General features: G+C 38.2%; 1 protein-coding gene across 1 annotated transcript in view; it reads right to left on the reverse strand.

Annotated features, from left to right (window-relative positions):
• Positions 1 to 21,661, reverse strand: part of LOC131065247 (uncharacterized) — a 163,359-nt gene that overhangs the window by 18,791 nt on the left and 122,907 nt on the right. The window contains exons 5-6 of the mRNA XM_057999715.2: positions 18,736 to 18,805; positions 18,384 to 18,410 (exon numbers count right to left, since the gene is read on the reverse strand). Coding sequence (XP_057855698.1) covers positions 18,384 to 18,410; positions 18,736 to 18,805 — 97 coding nt within the window. The remainder of the gene's footprint in view (positions 1 to 18,383; positions 18,411 to 18,735; positions 18,806 to 21,661) is intronic.

Consider the following 21,661-nt stretch of genomic DNA (forward strand, 5'->3'; position numbering starts at 1 on the left):
ACTTAAATTGTAATAACAACCCTCAAATTTTAAACCAGATTTTTGCAACTTTCACAAGTTATGAAACACAACAATTCATCAAACAGTTTGCATGTAGTCTTATTTTGACACAATATCATCTCAGTTATAACAGAAAATAATTCTTTGATTCTCAACTACTTTTCTTGACCTGCTTGAGGTGTTTGACCTACTTGACATGCTTGAGGTGCTTTGAGTGCCTGACCTGCTTGACATGTTTGAAATGCTTGCTAATCGGCTGTCAACTAGTCGAACATTCACTCTAGAGGTACAATCAACAATATATTCCAAAACACTAATCAGCAACAATTCAAAGACTTCAAATTTTTGTTTGACTCCTCCATCAGCAAGTACGGCTCCCCAAGGTGAAGTTTGGCAGCATTATGTAAGTGGCAGTCCTTTTTGAAAGCAATCAATCTTCAAAACAGCAACAAAAACACCGAAATATCCTACCTGAGTGGTACGGTACTCTTTGTTGATTTATAGTAGCAAAAACATTTTCAAGAGCCACGCCATCCTTAAATCTGCTTTGTTCCTCTTTGATGACCCACGTTTCTTCCAAGCCAGAAGTAGCCTGTAAAGGGTTGCGCTACCTTATTAGGCTCCTTAATTTCTAAATACTGGGTGAGGAGGCTGCTTTCATTTATAGCAGCACAAACATTTTAAAGAGCCACGCCATCCTTAAATCTGCTTTGTTCCTCTTTGATGACCCACGTTTCTTCCAAGCCAGAAGTAACCTTTAAAGGGTTGCGGTACCTTATTAGGCTCCTTAATTTCTCAAGACTGGGTGAGCAGCCTTTTCCAATCCTAAATGAATCAGGAGGCTGCTTTCATTTAACCCGATAGCTCCGAATTGGCGATGCTTCTTGCTTTTGAGTTTATTCACTCCTTTATAATATCTGCAATCTTTTCTTTTCCTTTTCCATGGACTGGCAGCTGAATAGAATCCTAACCACATAGAATCTTTTTCCAAAATATTAAGGAGCCTGGTTAAGCAAAACAAATGATTTCAAACACAGCCTATGGGTTGAGAGAACATTTGAAGGCCTTGGAACACTTTTGTTAGGAGGTCGGCATGCAAGTGAACACTACCAAAACCAAGTCATGATTTTTTAATTAAATAGAAACGAGACACAAATTACCTTTCCTTTTTAAGGCATCCTGTTGAGACTAATAAAAGAATACAAATATCTTGGGATTGACTTCCACTTAAGCTCAACTAGGAGACTTGTAGAACGAAAAGGATACATGAGGATGGAAAGGCTCCTACTTAATTCAAAATAGGTACAAAAAAGCTGAACTTTGGGTCTAGAAAACCAAGAAAACCCTTTTTGGTTTGTTGGTCACGCCGGTTGCCCTTTACGGTTGTGAAGTGTGGGGAAGAATTATATCAAACTACAGTTTGAGATAGTTAGAAAGCATCCAGAAGCATCTAATCAAAAGCAATGTCAAAGTCAAAACCACAGTTCCTTATGAAATTCTTTTGGCTCAAGTAGCAACTTTTCTATTGGAGACTTCAACAATTACTTGGTTGCTAAGTTATTTAAAGAAGGTTCAAAATATAGATAACCATCATTGGCCCAAAATTGTTGTGGAGGTACTAGATCGTAGGAAGAAAATTCGGATGAAGCAGAACAATAATTGGCCGAGCAAGTGGGACATCAATTTGCATGAATACCCTAACACCAAAGAAGATATTGGAGAAATAAAATAATGTGGTAGAAAAATTTAGGACTGCCATGTGGACAAAACAGATTGAACAGAAAAAGGCATACTACATCAAAAAGTTTAACCCAACTTTAGACCATGGTGAAAAAGAATATTTAGGGCGGGATCGCATCATCTTAGATGTGAGATCGGTAGGTGGAACATACCCAAGAAAGCCTAGGAAGAGAGAACTTGCATATTCTGCAATACGAGAGCAGCGAGACAGAAAGGCACTGTTGGACATTGTTGCTACTAGGATATGTTGTTGTTATTGATGTCAACATATTCCTGTGATTTATTGCTCCGGTGGTTGCAGATTGGTTTATTGGGATCACGGTTCGATATATGGAGTATTTCTAGAATCATTATATCTTTTTGTATTAGTTTCAGTGATCCGGAAGCTTAATTGATCATAACAAGTGATTCGGTTTGCAGTTTGGTTTTTCTTATTAGTGCTTTGCAGAGTTCAGTATTTCCTCCGATATATTCCGGTGTGATCAGATCTTGAGTTGAGTTTTTGGAAGATTGTTTGGGATGTTTTTGTGTATCTTCATTTCAGATGGATCGTGATTTGGTGCTCTGCAAGTTATCTTTCCTTGTGACAATTGTTGTTGTTTCAGTGTTCTTGAGTTTCAAATGTTGATCGATGAAGATTTGATAAGTGGTGTTGGTGCAGTTGTTATAGATGATTCTAACGTACTTGTTGGTGTTTCCTAATTATGTCTTATTTGTTTTCATGGTCCCCATTGATCCTTGAGCGCGATTTTGATGATTTTGCTAAACCGGTGATATTCTTCGTGTTATGCGGTATTCTTGGTGGTGTAGCATGTTGCGGTTGACCTTGGCATGATTTGTGGTGGTGTTGCGTATTCGAGCATTTGATTTAGGTCCATGTTATATCATGTATATCATTATATTGGTCTAATGGTCGATCTTTGTATCATGTGATGTAATTGTGAGTTGACGGTTTGGCCAACCTTGTAGTCAAGGTTGATGAATTGTATAAATAGGTGGTATAGTCATGTCAGTTTGTGATCGGTGGTGTGTTTGCATTATCAAAGAGTAGTGTATGTGCAAACAAAAGAATTCATCTTTCAGTGTGGTGTATTGAGCAGAGATTGGTGTAGAGTAGACAAATGTGCTTAACCGAAACTGTCATCAGGCATTAGCAGATGCTATTCTTGCAATTCATTCCTTTCGGATTGTAGTCCAAATCTTGTTGTAGGTTAGTGAGACTTCCCTGAGGGTTGTAGCCTTCCGGGTTATTGTATCTTGAGCAGTGAGCTCTAGGCAGTGACCCTGAATGCAGGTGCATTCCCCATTGTAATTATTTTACATACTATTGCAGAGTATCATCTTATTGTGGGTAGGTTCCCAACATGGTTTTTCCCTTAACCGGGTTTTCCATGTCAAAAACTTGGTGTTGCGTGTTATGCTATCAATTTGCTTATCTTTGTTGTTACTGAAGTTAATCAGATTTTCTTTTGAGGTTAAGTTTGTTGTTCCGGTGAAAACTGACAACAATTGGTATCAGAGCCAGATCCTCTGAACGTAGCTTGACTGCTTGAGGGGATTCGGGATGCCAACTAGAGGTGTTATCTTTAAGGAGAGTCCAAGATTCGATGGAAATAACTATGCTATATGGAAGAACCAGATGGAGGTGCACTTGAGATGTCTTCGAGAAAATTACTATAAGATTACAAAGGATGCCTATTTTGTTCCTCAGAATGGACCGATTACTGTTGTTGAGATCAAGGATGCTGAAAATAACATTATAGCTAAGGAAGCATTGTTGTGTGCCCTGACTGATTCTGAGATGACTAATGTAATGGGACTTCAAACTACACATGAGATCTGGGAGAAGCTTGAGACCCTATATAAAGGAGATAAACAAGTCAAAGTTGCTAAGTTGCAGAGTTTGAAAGGGAAGTATGAGATGTTGAAGATGGGAGAAGATGAGAACATAAACTCCTTTATGGCTAAGGTGAATGAAATTTTCCTAGGTATCAGATGTGTCGGTGGAACCCTTGAAGAAGATGAAATTGTTGCTAAGGTGTTGAGATCATTGCCTCCTACTTACAAACATAAGGTAGCCGCTATTGATGAGATCCGGAGTGTGACTACCGTGACAAGAGATATGTTGGTTGGAAAGATTGTTGTATTTGAACTGAGCGAATTTGGTGAATCACATGGAAAGTCTGAGACTACATTTAGAGCATCTGTATCCGGAAAGCAGAAGTATGATCTTGATGAATGCAAAGTATCCAGATATGAGAGAGAGAGAGAGACGAGAGATAGAAGAGCAAGAAAGAGAATTGGATGAGCTTGAAGCATTGATTGCCCGAAGATTGCCTAAGGGCGCTAGTAAGTATGATGGAAAATTGCCTCTGAAATGTTTCTCTTACAATAAGATAGGACATTTTGCTTCTAGATGCCCGGAGAGAATGTCTAAGTATGATAGGCATGACAAATATGATAAGCATGATAGGAATGATAGATATGAGAAGCATGAGAAGTATGATAAACCTTACCAGTCTAACCGGAAGTATAAGCACCAGAAGAATTGTTATTATGTTGTTGATGAAGGTGTTACAGATGAAGAATCAAAAGGAGATGAAATTGTGTTTATTGTTATTAAAGAAGATGGACCGGTGCCTGTTGATTCCACAAGCTGCACTATTGAAGAGAAAGCTTTAGATGCTAAAGTTGAAGAGAAAGATGAATGGGTGATTGACAATGGTTGTTCACATCATATGACCGGTGATAAAAGCAAATTTGTGAATATGGAGAGGTATGATGGTGGAATAGTAAGATTTGGAGATGACAAACCTTGTGTAATCCGTGGTAGAGGTTCTATTTCCTTTAATGGTAAGCATAACACTGATGATGTCTTGTATGTTGAAGGTTTGAAGCATAATCTCATAAGTGTTGGACAGATGGTTGACAAAGGTTATGATTTGCAATTCAAGAATGGAAAATGCAAGATCCTAAATGACTCCGGTATAGAGATTGCATCTGGAACTAAGACTGAAGGTAATATCTTTCATTTGAATGCTGGTGAGAAAAGTTGTTTGATTGCTCAGATTGATGAAAGTTGGTTGTGGCATAGGAGAATGTGTTATGTTAATTTTGATTCAATGATTAAGATTAGTTCCACTCAAGCTGTTAGAGATTTGCCTAAGATTGTTAAGCTTGCTAATCTGGTATGTAAAGAATGTCAAATGGGAAAACAAACAAGAATTTCTTTCAAAAGTAAGCAATATACATCTAATGGATTGCTAGATCTTGTGCACACTGACCTATGTGGACCTACAAGTATAAGAAGTGCGCAGGGTGACAAATATTTCATGTTCTTGATTGATGATTATTCCAGGATGATGTGGGTTGCCTTTTTGAGGGAAAAATCAGAAGCATTGGACAAATTCAAGATATTCAAAGCAAAGGTTGAGACTTGTTGGTGTCTGTTTTATCATATACCAAACATTAGAATAGGATACCCGAAGGCATTCTACCCTCTCCTGAAAAATCACTACTGATTCCAAGGTCTATATGTGCGAACAAGCGATTTTCGTGGAATAGCTTCTTGGGTAGTGTATGCTGAAATTTCAAGGGGGACTCACGTTGACAAGTATCTTGAACTGTTGAACTTAGATGGGTTTAGCAATTTTAGGCTCTTCTTCTTTTTTGGGGGATTTTCTGGGATCTAGACTTTCAAAAGAAAGGGAAAAAGAGATAGGGTTGAGAAGGCTAATTTAAACCTACGAACTCTGGAGACGGTATCAACTGGGTGCTCTCGAGAAACCAAACCTTGCTTCGGCACACTAGGGACAACTACACAAGGCCGGTGCAATCTTCAATGGGTTGTGCTTATGATCGAGATGTTGGGATGCACAGGGGATGGACTCAGACTAACTTTGCACGGTGAGATGGAAATCATCCGTACACCAAAAGTATGAGCAGAGATACACCATCAATTGACACTTATCAAATCCTTCATTCAAATTAACAACAATGAAAGCAAATCTAAGTTAATTTTAACTAAGTGTTGAGGCAATTGAAACCATGCAAATCATTCAAATAATAGAGATTACAAAGCAGCGCACATGCAATATATTATCTGGAAATGACCTTAAGCAACAATACATCAAAAAAACCCCACACTCTCCAAATGAGGGGAGGCAACCTTATATAGTTCTCAAAAAATAAATGAATGGCAGAGATCAAACAACGATTAAGGGCCAAGATTGAAATTCCTAAACCCTAATTAGGGTTTCTCGAAATATCACTAGTTCAAACAAATGGAAGAGTGACAAGTGGCGCAGCTGCTAATTTCACTGAGGTGAGTGGCCACTTTCCTCTTTCAAAGATTCAACGTATCTGGACACAATGAGCTTGACCTCCTCCATGGTGACACTTGGCAAACCGCCAATCTGGAAGTCGATGAGGTACACATCATCGGCACATGTGGCAAGGATGCCTTCCCACTCCACTGCTTGGGTGAGGAAGTTGTCATCGATGGAGAGGAAGTTTGCAATCTTTGAAAGATCGCCTTTGTCAATCATCCCTGAATCTTGGAAGAAGCTCGCCTGAATCCTGGCTCTCAGGTTCTCTGCTTGTAAATGCTTCTCCCTTAGGCTTTCCTTCTTCCAGATCTCTGACACCACACAGAGTACCTTGCCCAGGATCTCTCTAACACTTGCCTCTGTCTCAAAACACTTGGTCTCGGATTTCTTCAGAACCTCAATCCGAGTGACCAGAGTATAGTACCACGTGCCGAAGTCGTACCTGTCTCCTGTTTGTATGATGCCTACATCCACTAAGCTCCTCTTTGACATGCCTCGGATAACCTTCAGATGAAGGAGTATTTCATTCTGAATTTCATCCACCTCCTCCCAATTGGATGCTAGATCCTGGATACGATCAATCAACAGAGAAGTTGCCTCATGTGCCGATACTAAGTTTTCCACCAGGGTGTCAGCACGCACTGAAGTGTCTGAAATCCATTCCTTTTCTTGAGTGTACGAGCCCTTCATATCATCATAGTCCTTCATTGATCCCTGCTAAAGAGGCTGTGGTGGAGTAGCCGGGACTTCGCAGTTGAGCGGGCTGGTAAGATGGAGAACATACTTCTTCCACTGTTGGTTCTCTTCTTCCACTTTCTTCCTCTTTTCCTTTTCATGAGCCAGCCTCGTCTTTAGAACATTGCGATGACATTGTCCCTAGTCTTCCCTTCTTTGGGCACCGCTATCTGGACTGTCCTGAATCCGACACTGTCTCTCTGAATCAGGGAAAACTTCCTAGCGGGTTTGGGCGGTTTAGCTATAGCGGGTTCATTCACCTTCTCCAGGAATGTTGCAATGACCTCGGTTGAGTGGGCCTCCTTGGGAACCTTGGCCTTTATCCTTGCTCTCAGCCAATCCGGAATGGTTGATTGTTCTACAATGTTCCGATCGAACTCATCATCTACCTCTCCTGGGTTCGCTGGTATGCCATCCAAGAAGATTGTAGGTGCTTCAATTTGCTCCCTATCTGGACTTCGGAAGACCTTTTCCACTACTTCCTCAACTGGCTAGGAAAGCACTCTTACTTCATCATCAATCACACAGATGTTCATCTCTTGCTCCCCAGTTGCACTTTGATCAGGCGCAATGGAAGCAGCACTTAGGATGGAGTGACTTTCGCTGGATTCTCTTCTCACCTACAGCCCTTTTCCCTGTGACCTTTGTGGAGCTTCCACCCAACTCCTTCCTCTTTCGAGACCCAACACTTTCTGGATTTCGAGCATCACCAGCAGAGGTACAAGGATTGACGGACAGAGTATCATCTACTCCCATTAATTCATAAGTCAAAGTCACACCTTTGGCCTTCAACTATTTTGTCTTTTCAGACGCCCACCACCTTGAGTACTCAACCACCGACCTCATGAGGTCTGCTAGATCTGATTTCTCTCCCTCTGTCCAATCTATTAAGACTAAGGGTTCATTCTTCATCTTTTCAAAGCCTGGTTGCTGAAGTTCTAGGCTTTCTTCTACCTGATCGGCAACTCTGAATACTTCTGTTGCTCTCACCATACTCAAAGGAATTCTTGACCAGAATCTCTTCCTGATCTAGAAGCTATCGGCTGCATTAGCCCAGTAGTCTTCTAGATCCAGTCTGTGCTCAAACGTTGTCCCTTCGATCTTCTTTATCCTATGGAATGGATCGAAATCTTTTCTTGCCTTGTACTGATAGAAGGGATACCAGGTCAGCTCCTTCTCCGCGGTTGCAGCAGCTTGTGATGATGGACATGTTTCCAGCCCATTACCAATTGTGAGTGAGGACGTTCCTGCCTTCTTCTGCTTATCCCTTTGAATCGCTATATACTCCTCCAATTGTCTTACAACCTCGAGCAACACCACTCGGTTGGTAGGGTAAGCTGGAAGCTTGTATGGAGGCCCGGAGAATCCCTGAATTCGGAGGTAAGTGAATTTTGGATATTGTATGTACCAACACCCGAACCGACCAATGAAGTCCATAGACTCCTGAGAGAGCCTCTGGTGCAAGCCACCTTGAAGTGTTTGGGTGATGTGCATCAGGAAGGTATTGTTCACTCTTTTAAAATGGAATTTCTCCTCCATGTGGAGTTGGGGATAGCAATCGTACACTGGAAACTGGTTCTCCTTGTTCCCAACTTCTCCTCTGCAAGTGAGACCTTTGTACCTATAGGTCCTAGCCAGGGAATAAAACAAGTAAGAACTCATGAAGAAAGTCCTATTCGTCTCCAGGTTCCTTAGCTGGCTGTCTAGGTTGTTGCTGATCATCCGGGCCCAGTCTATCATTTTTACTCCATTGATTATTTCATTAATGAAATAATACATCCAGGGTTCGAATGGAGCTCCCTGAGGATTCCCTATTATTCTATTGAGCAGGACAATCATGTCCCCAATGTCCTCCTTGAAGTATGCTCGTACTAGGCTCTTTCTCTGGAGTTTGGAGGCGCCCTTCCTCGGCTTGTCTAGCCAGGAGTGGTTAACTATGGCATCATATTCTTCTAGGTGGTCGTGGTATAGACTGTCAACTTCGTCCTTCGTCATATATACTGTGTTGTGGTACTCGGGGATCCTGAAGGCCTCTCTGATGGCCTCATCACTAACATTCGCTAACACTCTTCCATCAGGTGCAACAATATCCTTACTGATGGGGTTGTAGTGTTTGGCACATTCGACCACTAGTTCATTGCACTGCATGGTGGGGAGGAAGCGAGCAACGTGCACGATACCACTCTTCATCATTTTTCGCGCAATGGTGGTAGGCACAAGGTTGTCTAGACCAAACATTCGCTTCTTAAACTCCCTCAGATTGATGTGTCCGAGGTTGGTGTCACTGATGTTCTTCCACTTGGAAGTCATCCTCGACTCTGGAGGAGCATCTTTGTCTACTTGGAATTTCATAATGTCTAGGGCCTGCAGGCAAACAATGGAAATTTTAAAGTTAGAAAATGATTTGCAAAGTTTTGAAAATAACGGGGCTGCGAAATGGCTAAATGTTGGAAAATTTTCCATTTTTTATTCTCGTACTTAGCCATAAAAATCGAATTTTCACCTTAAAACCCTCAGTCTTAAGGCTGGTTTTGGTTACCACCAAGTGTCAAAACTTTCAAAAAACTTCAAACTTAGCCAAAAAAAAATGATTTTCTTCCTCCAAAATTTTCAAAAAAATCATTTATTAAATTCTGGAAAATATTCAGAAAATTCACAATTTTAATTTCACTTCTGACTTGGATAGAAGTAAGGCTAGAATTTTCTCCAAAATATTCAGAAAATTCAGAAAAGTTCGGATGATTCTTCCTCGTACTAGTTGCCTTTCTCCAGAAATCTGTGAACCTTCTACCAAAAAATATTATCCCACTTCCAGCAATATCTAGAATTTTCTCCAGATGATCTTCAAACTGACATACTTTACTAAGCTCTCCTTAGTAACTTTAAACTTCTTGGTGTAATAATGAAGTTGATAATGAAGTATTTGTAGACAAGGTTAAATCTTCAAGCAAAACCCCTAAAATCTTCCAACTCATACTTCTAATTCTTAAAAAAAACTTTCCATTTTGATTTAAGTATGAAGATATTCATCAATTCTCCAATATTCACTTTCAAAAAAAACTTTCCATTTTGAATTAATATCTCAATAATTTTCCAATATTCTCTTTTTCCAAAAAAACCTTTCCATTTTGGATTTATTTTGAGGATTTTTAGATATTTCTTCATTTTGGAGTTAATTTTGAAATCCCAGTGGATTTTGTGACATCACTAGCATCTTCGTTTGACTTTTCAATGTGTAGGTGGATTTTTGAATTTTATCTCCATCTTCTTCAAATTTTGGCAGGCTTTGGATACCTCTCCAAGGTATGGTGGACTTTGGTGGTATCTCCTACATGGCCTCTCTAGCCTTGGCGGACTTTGGCCTTTGCTCCTACATGGCCTCCTTCTTGGTGAAAATTTGGCTAAGGCAGAGGGCGGACTTTGGTGGTATCTCCTACATGGCCTCTCTAGCCTTGGCGGACTTTGGCCTTTGCTCCTACATGGCCTCCTTCTTGGTGAAAATTTGGCTAAGGCATGGGGCGGACTTTGGAGAGTGCTCCACCTTGGCCTAGGCGGACTTCAAGCAACATCCTTCTTGGGCGGACTTTGGAGTGAGGACCTTCATGGCCTCCTTTACCTTTGGCAGACTTGGGACTTGGCACTCATGTGATCTCCCAAAGGCATGGCGGACTTCAGGCAAGGCTCCTTCATGACCCTTCTAACCTTGGCGGACTTTGGCCTTTGCTCCTACATGGCCTCCTTCTTGGTGAAAATTTGGCTAAGGCATGGGGCGGACTTTGGAGAGTGCTCCACCTTGGGCGGACTTTGGTGTTAGCTCCTTCATGGCCTCCTAAGGTGTGGCGGACTTTAAGGGTAGCTCCTCCATCACTTGGGCGAACTTTAGGCATCCCTCCTCTTGCTTGGGCAAACTTTGGTGGTGTCCCCTACATGGCTCCCTAACCTATGGCGGACTTTGGTGGAGGCTCCTTCATCTTGACCCTCCTAACCTTGGCGGACTTCAGACTTGGCTCTTCTATCTCTCTACATGCTTGGGCGGACTTTGAAGGTGTCTCCCACATGACCTACAAGACAGTGGCGGACTTTGGAGAGTACTCCCACATGGCCTCCCAATCTTGGGCGGACTTTGGTGGTTGCTCCATGCAAGGCGGTCTTCAACACATCCCCTCACGGGCGGACTTTAGAGTGCTCGCCATCATGGTCTCTTCATTTGTACCTGCAAAACCCTTCGTTACCCAGACTTAGAAGAATTTTTAGAGAAATTTCAAAATTTCACAGTTTAATCTAATTTAACCAGATTAACTTGAAATTTGAAATCCATGCTTAGGTGGATCATCTGAAGCAGCAAAAAACCTAAAATCTAGGGATTTAGCTTTTTTAGGTCGAAACTTGGAATTTTCGAGTTCCGGTCGAAGCTAGTCAGTGGTGCAAGTGTAAACCCTAGGTTTGCATCCCGAAAAAGCAAAAAGCCTAAAATCTAGGGATTTAGCTTTTTTAGGTCAAAACTTGGAATTTTCGAGTTCCAGTCGACGCTGGTCAGTGGTGCAAGTGTAAACCCTAGGTTTGCATCCCGAAAAAGCAAAAAGCAGGCATCCCTAAAAAATAGGGAAAACTTCCTAAAAATAGCCATACCGGGGATTGGGCTGAAAATACCAAAAACAAAACTTCCTAAAAAATAGGAAAAAGCAAAAAAGCAAACTTTCTAAAAATAGAAAGTTGTCCAAATTCGTCCAAATCGATTGCAATCTTCGTCCTTTGGCCTTTCTAAGCACTCTGGTGGTGTTCACACTTCGGAATCACATAACTTGCAAAAACTAACTTTCAATCGTCAGGGCCTGAAATGCTCTGAACTGGACAAGGCTTGGTGAAACTGCAACAAAAGGTCACAAGACACTAACAAAACCCTAGAAAGCAGGAAAATCAGAGGGTCCCCATTTGCAATGGGGCGATGTGTGGAAAAGGTCACAACAAGACTGAGACAGAATTGAAGGTGAAATGTCTGAGATCTAACAGAGGAGGAGAATTTTGTTAATTTTGTTCTGGTAAGTTTGACTCATTCTGTGAGAAGCAAGGGATTAGAAGACAATTATCTGCTCCTAGAACCCCACAGTAGAATGGAGTTGTTGAAAGGAAGAACAAAACAATCTCGGATGCTGCAAGGACTATGTTGATTGAAGGGAATGTTTCAAAGATCTACTGGAGAGAAGTTGTTAGCACTATTGTTTACACATTCAACTGAGTACATATAAAAGGTGATACCGGTAAGACTACTTATGAGCTATGGTTTGGTCATGTTCCTACTGTGAGATATTTCAAAATTTTTGGAAGCAAGTGTTATATCAAGAGAGATGAAGATATAGGAAAGTTTGATGCAAGAAGTGATGAAGGAGTCTTCTTGGGATATTCAACAAAGGGCAAAGCCTACCGGTGCTACAATAAGATACTAAGAAAGATGGTGGAAAGTGCAAATGTGAAGGTTGATGAGAACTGTGGAAAAGAAATCAGAGCATGCGGATATGATGATGATCAGAATGTTGTTTTAACACAAATTCAGGCTAAGGAATTGAAGCAGAATGATCCGGTAGAGACTACTAACCCGGATATTGTTGTTGCTGGTGGAGAGGTGCAGGAACCTGAAAATCAAAATAATCAGAAGACTTTGAGGTACGTAAGATTGAATCATTTTGAAAATCAAATCATTGGTGATAAAAATAAAGGTGTAATGACTAGAAGAAGGCTATCTGTTGAAGAGGTATGTTTGATTTCTAAAATTGAACCTAAAGATGTGGTTGAGGGTTGCAAAAATGAAAATTGGTTGAAGGCCATGGAAGAAGAATTGAATCAGATTGAAGAGAATATCACATGGGAACTTGTGCCTAGACCTAAAGACAAGAATGTGATTGGTACTAAATGGATATTCAAGAACAAATTGAATGAAGCCGGTGAAGTTGTCAAAAATAAAGCAAGACTGGTATGCAAAGGATATTCACAAAAGGAAGGGATTGATTATGAGGAGACTTTTGCTCCGGTAGTCAGACTTGAAGTTGTTAGACTATTGCTTGCATATGCTGCGTATAAGGATTTCAAGGTATATCAAATGGATGTCAAGTCAGCCTTTTTGATTGGTGATCTTGAAGAAGAAGTCTACATTGAGCAATCTGGTGGATTTTCATTATCAAATGATGGAGACATGGTATGCAAACTGAAGAAAGCTCTTTATGGATTGAAACAAGCCCCTAGAGCTTGGTATGCTAGATCGGATAAGTATTTGTTGAAATTAGGATTTAATAAAAGTACTGTTGACAGCAATCTATATTTCAAGATTGAGAATGATAACATCTTAATTGTTGAAGTTTTTGTTTATGACATTATTTTTAAAGGAGATGATAACTTGAATATGAAGTTTGTCGGTGATATGCAGAAAGAATTTGAGATGTCTATGATAAGAGAGATGAAATTTTTCTTAGGTTTGCAGATTGCATAGACTAGAATAGGTATTTTTATATCTCAAGCTAAATATGTAAAGGAATTGTTGAAGAAGCTTGGGTTAGAAGATTCTAAACCTGTTGGAACTCCTATGGTGACTGGTTGCAAATTATCTAAAAATGATGAATCTCCGAAAGCTAATCAGACCTTATACAGATCTATGGTTGGTGGACTGCTATACTTGACTCAGACTAGACCTAACATTATGCATGATGTGTGCATGGCTGCCAAATATCAAGCTGATCCAAAAGAGAGTCATGTCACTATTGTAAAGAGGATATTCAGATACCTAAGAGGAACTATGGATTATGGTTTGTGTTATCCAAGGAATGATGATTTCATGATGTGTACTTACATTGATGCTGATTGGGTTGGTGATGTCGATGACCGAAAGAGTACCTCCGATGGTGCATTCTTTTTGGGTAAGAAATTGGTTTCATGGGCAAGTAAGAAACAAGATTCAGTTTCCTTATCTACTGTTGAAGCTGAATACATTGTTGCTGCTAGTAACTGCACTCAGGTAGTTTGGATGAAACAAATGTTGAAGGATATCAAAGTTATCTATGATGAGCCTATTGTCATATATTGTGATAATTCCAGTGCTATTAATATGTCAAAGAACTCGGTGCAACATTCAAAGACTAAACATGTATCAATCAAGTAACATTTTTTGAGAGAAAAAGTCAGTGAAGAGGAAGTAAAGCTAGAGTATGTGTCTACAAAGGAACAAATTGCTGATATTTTCACTAAGTCTTTGCCTGCAGATACATTTGTCTATTTGAGAGACAAGTTAGGGGTATCTACCCCTCCTGATGGGAACTAGATGCATTGAGTTGCATCAATCTCGTGGACCTCATAGTCTTATCTTCTTGTCCGGATTGATGAGTTTATGTTGCTCCTCTGGTGGAATAGTCTGTTTGTGCTTCAGTTGTGCTGATTTGTTTATCTAAGGGGGAGAGTAAGTTTGGTTTTCTATTTTGAGAACTTTTGTCATTGATGTCCAAGGGGGAGAGAAAGCATTTGAAAAATTGTTTTATCTGCTTGATCTTAGGGGGAGTTTGTTGGAGATGTTTTCTTTCTTTGCATTGATTGTTTTTCACATCCATATGTTGCCATCAATGCCAAGGGGGAGATTGTTGGACATTGTTGCTGCTAGGATATGTTGTTGTCATTGATGTCAACATATTCATGTGATTTATTGCTTCGGTGGTTGCAAATTGGTTTATTGAAATCATGGTTCGGTATATGGAGTATTTCTAGTATCATTATATCTTTAGGTATTGGTTTCAGTGATCCGGAAGCTTAATTGATCATATCATGTGATCCGGTTTGTAGTTTGGTTTTTCTGATCACTGCTTTGTAGAGTTCGGTATTTCCTCCAGTATATTCCGGTGTGATCAGATCTTGAGTTGAGTTTTTGCAAGATTGTTTGGGATGTTCTTGTGTATCTTCAGTTCAGATAGATCGTGATTTGGTGCTCAGCAAGTTATCTTTCCTTGTGACAATTGTTGTTCTTTGAGTGTTCTTGAGTTTCAGATGTTGATCAATGAAGATTTGATTAGTGGTGTTGGTGCAGCTGTTACAGATGATTCTAACATGCTTGCTGGTGTTTCCTAATTGTGTCCTATTTGTTTTGATGGTCCGCATTGATCCTTGTGCGCGATTTTGATGATTTTGCTAAACCGGTGATATTCTTCGTGTTATGTAGTATTCTTGGTGGTGTAGCGTGTTGTGGTTGACCTTGGCATGATTTACGGTGGTGTTGCGTGTTCGAGCATTTGATTTAGGTCCATGTTATATCATGTATATCATTATATTGGTCCGGTGGTTGATCTTTGTATCGTGTGATGTAATTGTGAGTTGAGAGTTTGGCCGACCTTGTAGTCAAGGTTGATGAATTGTATAAATAGGTGGATAGACATGTAAATTTGTGATCAGTGGTGTGTCTGCATTATTAGAGAGTGGTGTATGTGCGAACAAAGGAATTCATCTTTCGGTGTGGTGTATTGAGCAGAGATTGGTGTAAAGCAAACATATGTGCTTAACCGGAACTGTCATCAGGCATTAGCAAATGCTATTCTTGCAATTCATTCCTTCCGGATTGTAGTCTGAATCTTGTTGTAAGTCAGTGAGACTTCCCTGAGGGTTGTAGCCTTTTGGGTTATTGTATCTTGAGCAATGAGCTCTAAGCAGTGAGCTTGAATGCAAATGCATTCCCCATTATAATTATTTTCACATACTATTGCAGAGTATCATCTTATTGTGGGTAGGTTCCCACCGTGGTTTTTCCCTTAACCAGGTTTTCCACGTCAAAATCTTGGTGTTGTGTGTTATGCTATCAATTTTCTTATCTTTGTTGTTATTGCAGTTAATCAGACTTGCTTTTGAGGTTAAGTTTGTTGTTCCCGTAAAAACTGATTCACCCCCCCCCCCCTCAGTTTTCCTTCATTGTTGTTGCCAACAGGCACTTCATCATGGATTGCACATCTTATCAAGATATATACTCAGTATGAAAACAGTTTGAGGGTTGGCAACATGCACCATTTATTCAATGAAGCTAGGGTTAACCAAACTGCTAGCTTCCTAGTCAAGATACATAGTGGGAGGTCCAACATCGAAAGGAGTTTGAAGATAACTAAAGGTTGTAATTCTCAATCCCTTAGATTGTTCGCTCTCGTGGATGCAATTAAATCATTCACTCATTCTTAATGAATTCACATGCCTACCAAACTTGATACGGCAACCTTATGGAGTAGCCGCCAGACAAATAGCATATGGAACCCATGATTGAAGTGCTTCATTCCATCTCAACAGATATAAAATAATTGAGTTCACAAAATATAATATTTGAAACTCAAACCTTATTAAATTTACCTTGCAACAATGAATTTCAAATCTAGAAATATTTGATATTTCTTTTCACACAAAATATTAATAAACCTTTGCAAATATGTTACAAAAATAAAACCAACAAAACCTTCATCACAAATGTGAAATTTGGATGATTCCAACTACAAATCAACTAGGGTAGATCTTTCACTACCGAAACCAATCTTAGCCATAGGGGTTTCCATCCCAAGGCTGGAAAGTTGAACAACAGCTCAAACTCCCATTAAGGGTTTCACCAAAGATGAATAATCTAGAATGAATGAAAATAAGCCTCTTCAACCCTTTTATAACTTTTCTAGAGAACTTTCCAACAATTCAATTTTAAAATCACTTTTAAATAAATAAACATTTTTTGCTCCATAAAAACTGACTTTATTTAATTATTTGCTTTTATGGCACTAAAGTCACTTTTAAATTCACCTTACAAATAATTAATTTAAGTTGTCTTTTAATTTATGCTTTTTTGAAAACTTAACAATTACTTATTTAACCATTAAATTATTTCCCGTACACGCCACTGAAGATACGGAAAATACAAAGAAGGTCCAGAAGTGAAATCTGAAGGATCCAACTTGCTAAAAAATAGATACTTTCCAAAAATAAAATTTTCCTCAAAAAATTGGAGTGCACCAAAAATGACAAAACCACTCTTGAAAAGCATCAATGGACTCAACATGATCCCTAGAACTCAATGTCGATAATTGAAATCCAATCTAATAAGGATGTCACTCTTCAAGAAAGTTGGAGTTCGCTAAGAATTCTGGAAAGGCCAAAAAGGGAACATTACATAAATCTTCATCTATTGTACTCACTAGAAACACATGACAATGAGAGATTAAACAAGATAATTTCCTTGCATGGTGACCTTTATTCTTATGCTCAATATACTTTAGAGTACACACAAGAACCAATAACATTTGGTATGGGCTTGAATGATGCTAAATACTGCAATGAAAATTAATACAGACATGGAGGCAAGCATGGTTGAGCTGCTGAGGTGCATCTTTGATGGTACTAAATACAATGACAGAGACAACAGAATTCATACTTATGAAGCCCAAGCACCACTGTATAACATACAGGAAAGGATCAAGAATGAATTATTTGATCTTGGTTATCAACATAATTATTTTTGCATCACTGAGTCTACCATAAATTAGTGATAGCATGGTGCTGATGAATCACTATCTTTTGATTCTGTGTTTAGATAAGAATAGCAATGACTGATGTGTTTCTGCATCTTTTAGTTTCATGTTTATGTGTTTATGAGAAAAAACTATTCAATACATGAATGTTAGTTCATAAAATGTTTACATGATAAATTTTAATTAGGTTCCCCTTGTGTTACATGTTATGTATTTACTTCCCTCAATGTCTCCTCTTGTTGCTAGCCATACCCATATACTCACACCATTATGGTCCCCTTTGCCCTATCCTTCATTCCACCCACAAGAATTCGGGGATATTCCTATGTACCACCAAGTCACATTTTGGGGGATGGAGTAACACAGAAATGCAAAAAGAGGAAATCTCGAGGTACCCCATTAACCCTAAAAATGATATTTCAATAGCCAAATAGGACAGAGATCAGAAAGGTTGGAAGAGGAATCAATGAGAGGACTAAGGGGTGCGGATGTATCCCCAAGAAACATAGGGCTATTGTCTTGATTTGCCAAAAAAATCTTCCTATTCTCGAGCATGCTTGGTTAATGGAGCCTCTTTGCATATCTCCAGCCTAGATGAATTTAGAAACTTAATAACAGAACATACAAACTTCTCAAACATGCAAAAGAGCTCTTTAGCATAGGCATAAAAGTTGTCTTGTTTCAAAATATAGTGGTTGCTGTTTCCACTCCCCAATTTCATGCATAGAACGTTGCAAATGGAAAATAATACAGAGAAAATGTTATCCATTCAACACATAAACTGAGAATGCTACCTATTCAACACATAAACTGAGAATGCTACCTATTCAACATATAAATCATGTGAATCGGATAAATGACCAATATACTTTTATATATCAATAACTGTGCACCAATATTCCATATTTCCACAAGAAAATCTCAGCGAATGAACATAAGTGAGAGAAGGATTAAGGATAAACATAAGCTCAAATAAAGAGGCGATAAGCAACTTATTAGAAATGTTTGGAATGAGAACCTATGAGATAATACTAGGCTTATGCAACAAAAGTTGAAACCTTACCAAGAATCGCCATTACAGTTCTTGAATCTGTAAGAAAAAGCAAATGAAAATTTTATTGGAACTTATAATATCTAGTTATCAACAATCAAAATTAATTATTTCGCACCTCATATAGATAAGCATGAAATATTTGCAATAGACCAAATGAGAAACATTCAAATACAATACACCAAAAACAACCAACAAATATGTGTTCACAAGCCTATTTCAGTTACTTATTTCCATGGACCTAACACCCTCATTGTGATAACCAATTCCTAATTTCAATTCATTCATGTGTTATTTCATAAAAAAATACCACTTGCCAGGAACATTATAATAGTATACAAATGTAGGTATTAAAGTAACATACTGGGAGCGATTTGTGTTTTGCCGGCATCAATTGTAATATGTGTAGGTAACTTCAATGTCTTTGCTCGATTCTGTTTCAAATCACAGGCCACATATTTCTCATGAATAAAATGCATGAAGCATAACACCACTAGAAGCATAAAAATTGTTTTGAATGGAACAATGAAACGTCGTGTTACCGAAAAACAGTGGCAATTGCCATGTTTCATTCATCCTTTCTTTAATCTATTTAACTAAATGGATTTTCCCAAGCCATGGAGAGCACTAAAATAGTTTTCTGGCCCTTCTAGCCTTTCATTACAGAAGATGCCAAAGCATGTATCCATTCATAATTGTTGATCTGCTTAGCCATTACATAGCTACCATTAAATACGTCAGTGTATAATAGTTAATGAATTTCTAAATAATCACACTTATACAATTTAGAGGTCTTCTGTCCATTTGCATGAGATAGAGTTAAAACACATCAAATGAATTTTGTCACCATCTACTTATCTATGTTATCAGATGCATACTCCTCCATCTTGTATATGTACATCCAATCTTAATATGGATGTGATACTCTCTATAGAGGTGTATCCTTATCTAGATGTGGCTCAAGTGCAATCCTAAGAAATATTGAATGTGGCCAATATCAAATTCTATAGACATCCAACTGATATTTTTAAAAGACCGAAAGAGAATTACAAGAAAGACAAATGAAAAGTAAAACACTTACAAGCAAAGGCATAACATCTTTATTTTTCACATATATCACTCATGTTTGTATTCATATTCGGAGGATGTCTTGATATAAATTTCTTTCTTTTTTTATATTTTAATAAAAATTCTACTAATATACATGACTCACACACACTCAAAAAGGACTAAAACAAGAACATAATGCTAGCTCCATCAAGCAAATATATCAAAAACCAACCAAATACAAAAATTAACTGAAAAAGGACTAATACAAGAACATAATGTTAGCTCCACCAAGCAAATATATCAAAAACCAACCAAATATAAAAAGCACACTACTCCTATGAAGAGTTGTCATCCCTGATGGAACAAAGGAGTTAATGACTAATCATATACAGAACTTTATATAAGACTATCAAATCCCCATCCATTTAAATCTGAATAGCAAAGCCACCATCTCCATTGGCAAGACCAACTTCCTCATCAACAAGTCCAGGTCCCCGAATGAGTCACCTCTGCCATTGAAGGTTCCTCCCTCTTGAATTAAAGCATCTCAAGTCCCCTAATATAAGAATCTGCTTTGTCAAGACCAAAATCATTATTTTCCTTAGCCTGCCTGTTATATTCTCTAGCATAAAAGGCATTAATCACCCCAAGTAACTAAAGTAATCATGCTTGCAATAAGGACTTGAAGGAGTTTCTGAACATCTGCCAAGGAGGAGTTGGAAGAGAAAGAAACATTCATTTTAGAATCAACAACTTCACCTTCCACCCAACTGGAGTTAGAGGAAAGATTATCAATCCAAACTTGCACATTCTTCCTCTCTTAATCCTATTTGCTCATGCCATAACAATAAAACGGAATCTGCCTATAGCACCTCAAAAATATAAGGATAGGGAACCACACTCTGCTGCCAAGTAAAATATTCATTTCAATGGGCATTCCAATCATTTTCATCAAACTTGGCAGGATCATTATCTTCATACAACTAGGTCCAATCCAGGATAGGTGAAACCTTGGGGAAAATTACCATTATTGACCAAATAGTTGTGCTGAATCACCAAGGAACCTGAATAGAGGATTTACCTAAGCTCCTTTTCAGGAACTTTCAAGTAAAGCTAAACCTGCACACAAACAATCTTAAGTATGACTTCACTGATAAATAAAGTAAGCACTCTCTTCTTTCCCTAAAAGATATCAAAACTTATATTTCCATTGAAACCAAACCACTTCAGTGGACATGATAAATTACAACTTTCTGAAGAAGTTAAAACATGGCTATCACAACTAATAATGCCAAACAAAATATTAAGCTGTAATATAATATCCTTCTTTGCATACTTTGCCCAAGCTATGGATTTCCAAGCTGCTTTTGCATATAGACAATTATAGTGCCCACTTTTACCCAAGTGAACATAACACAATTCTAACACAAACCCAATTTTTTTTTTGTACTTCAAACACCAATAACATATTATTTCAATATAAGTGACATTTACCGATTAAATTATGGCTATCTTATTTGTGCATCTAACAGCACTTAAAAGGTGTCATTAAGCACACTGCTCAGTAGGCAAAAAGAAGTGTCTTCAAGCTATGCAGGTTTAAGGTGTTCCAATTCTCTAACGGTGATGGATAAGCTTACAAAATTACGTAACATTAAGTCGCCCTTAAGGGAATAAATTTTCAAACTTTAATTTACAAGGTCAAACTATATGAGGTGAATTTCTATCACCAATATGAGATCATTTAATGTGATAAAATAAGCACATTATGAATAATACTAAATCATGCAATAATCTCGTTCCCAGAATCACTCCAATCAAATTAACCCCCATTAGTTAGCCATGCTACACTAGTTCAACTATATTTTATTTAAATAATTCAAGATATATGACTTCCCTAACATTTAATAACATAACAAATTACTAAGAAAACATGATATTTATTAAATATTAAATTTTCTATTAAAAAAACAAATGCCAAGAACTTTATTTGATTATCATTAGCATATAAATGCTTATTACTTAATTATTTAAATAGTATTACTTAATTAAATTTTGCATCTAAGTAGATCTAAATAACATTTGTTAATGACTTATCGGCCAAGTTTAATTTATTTAAATAGAAAATAAAATAAAATAAAGTCCACTAGAGTAGCAATCCCACTTATTTCATTTAACTAGTAATAGATGCCATTTATTATTATATCATCTATTAATCACCACTTTATTCATTATTTTTT

Source organism: Cryptomeria japonica, chromosome 2, assembly GCF_030272615.1.
Source record: "Cryptomeria japonica chromosome 2, Sugi_1.0, whole genome shotgun sequence".
Classification (NCBI taxonomy): Eukaryota; Viridiplantae; Streptophyta; class Pinopsida; order Cupressales; family Cupressaceae; genus Cryptomeria; species Cryptomeria japonica.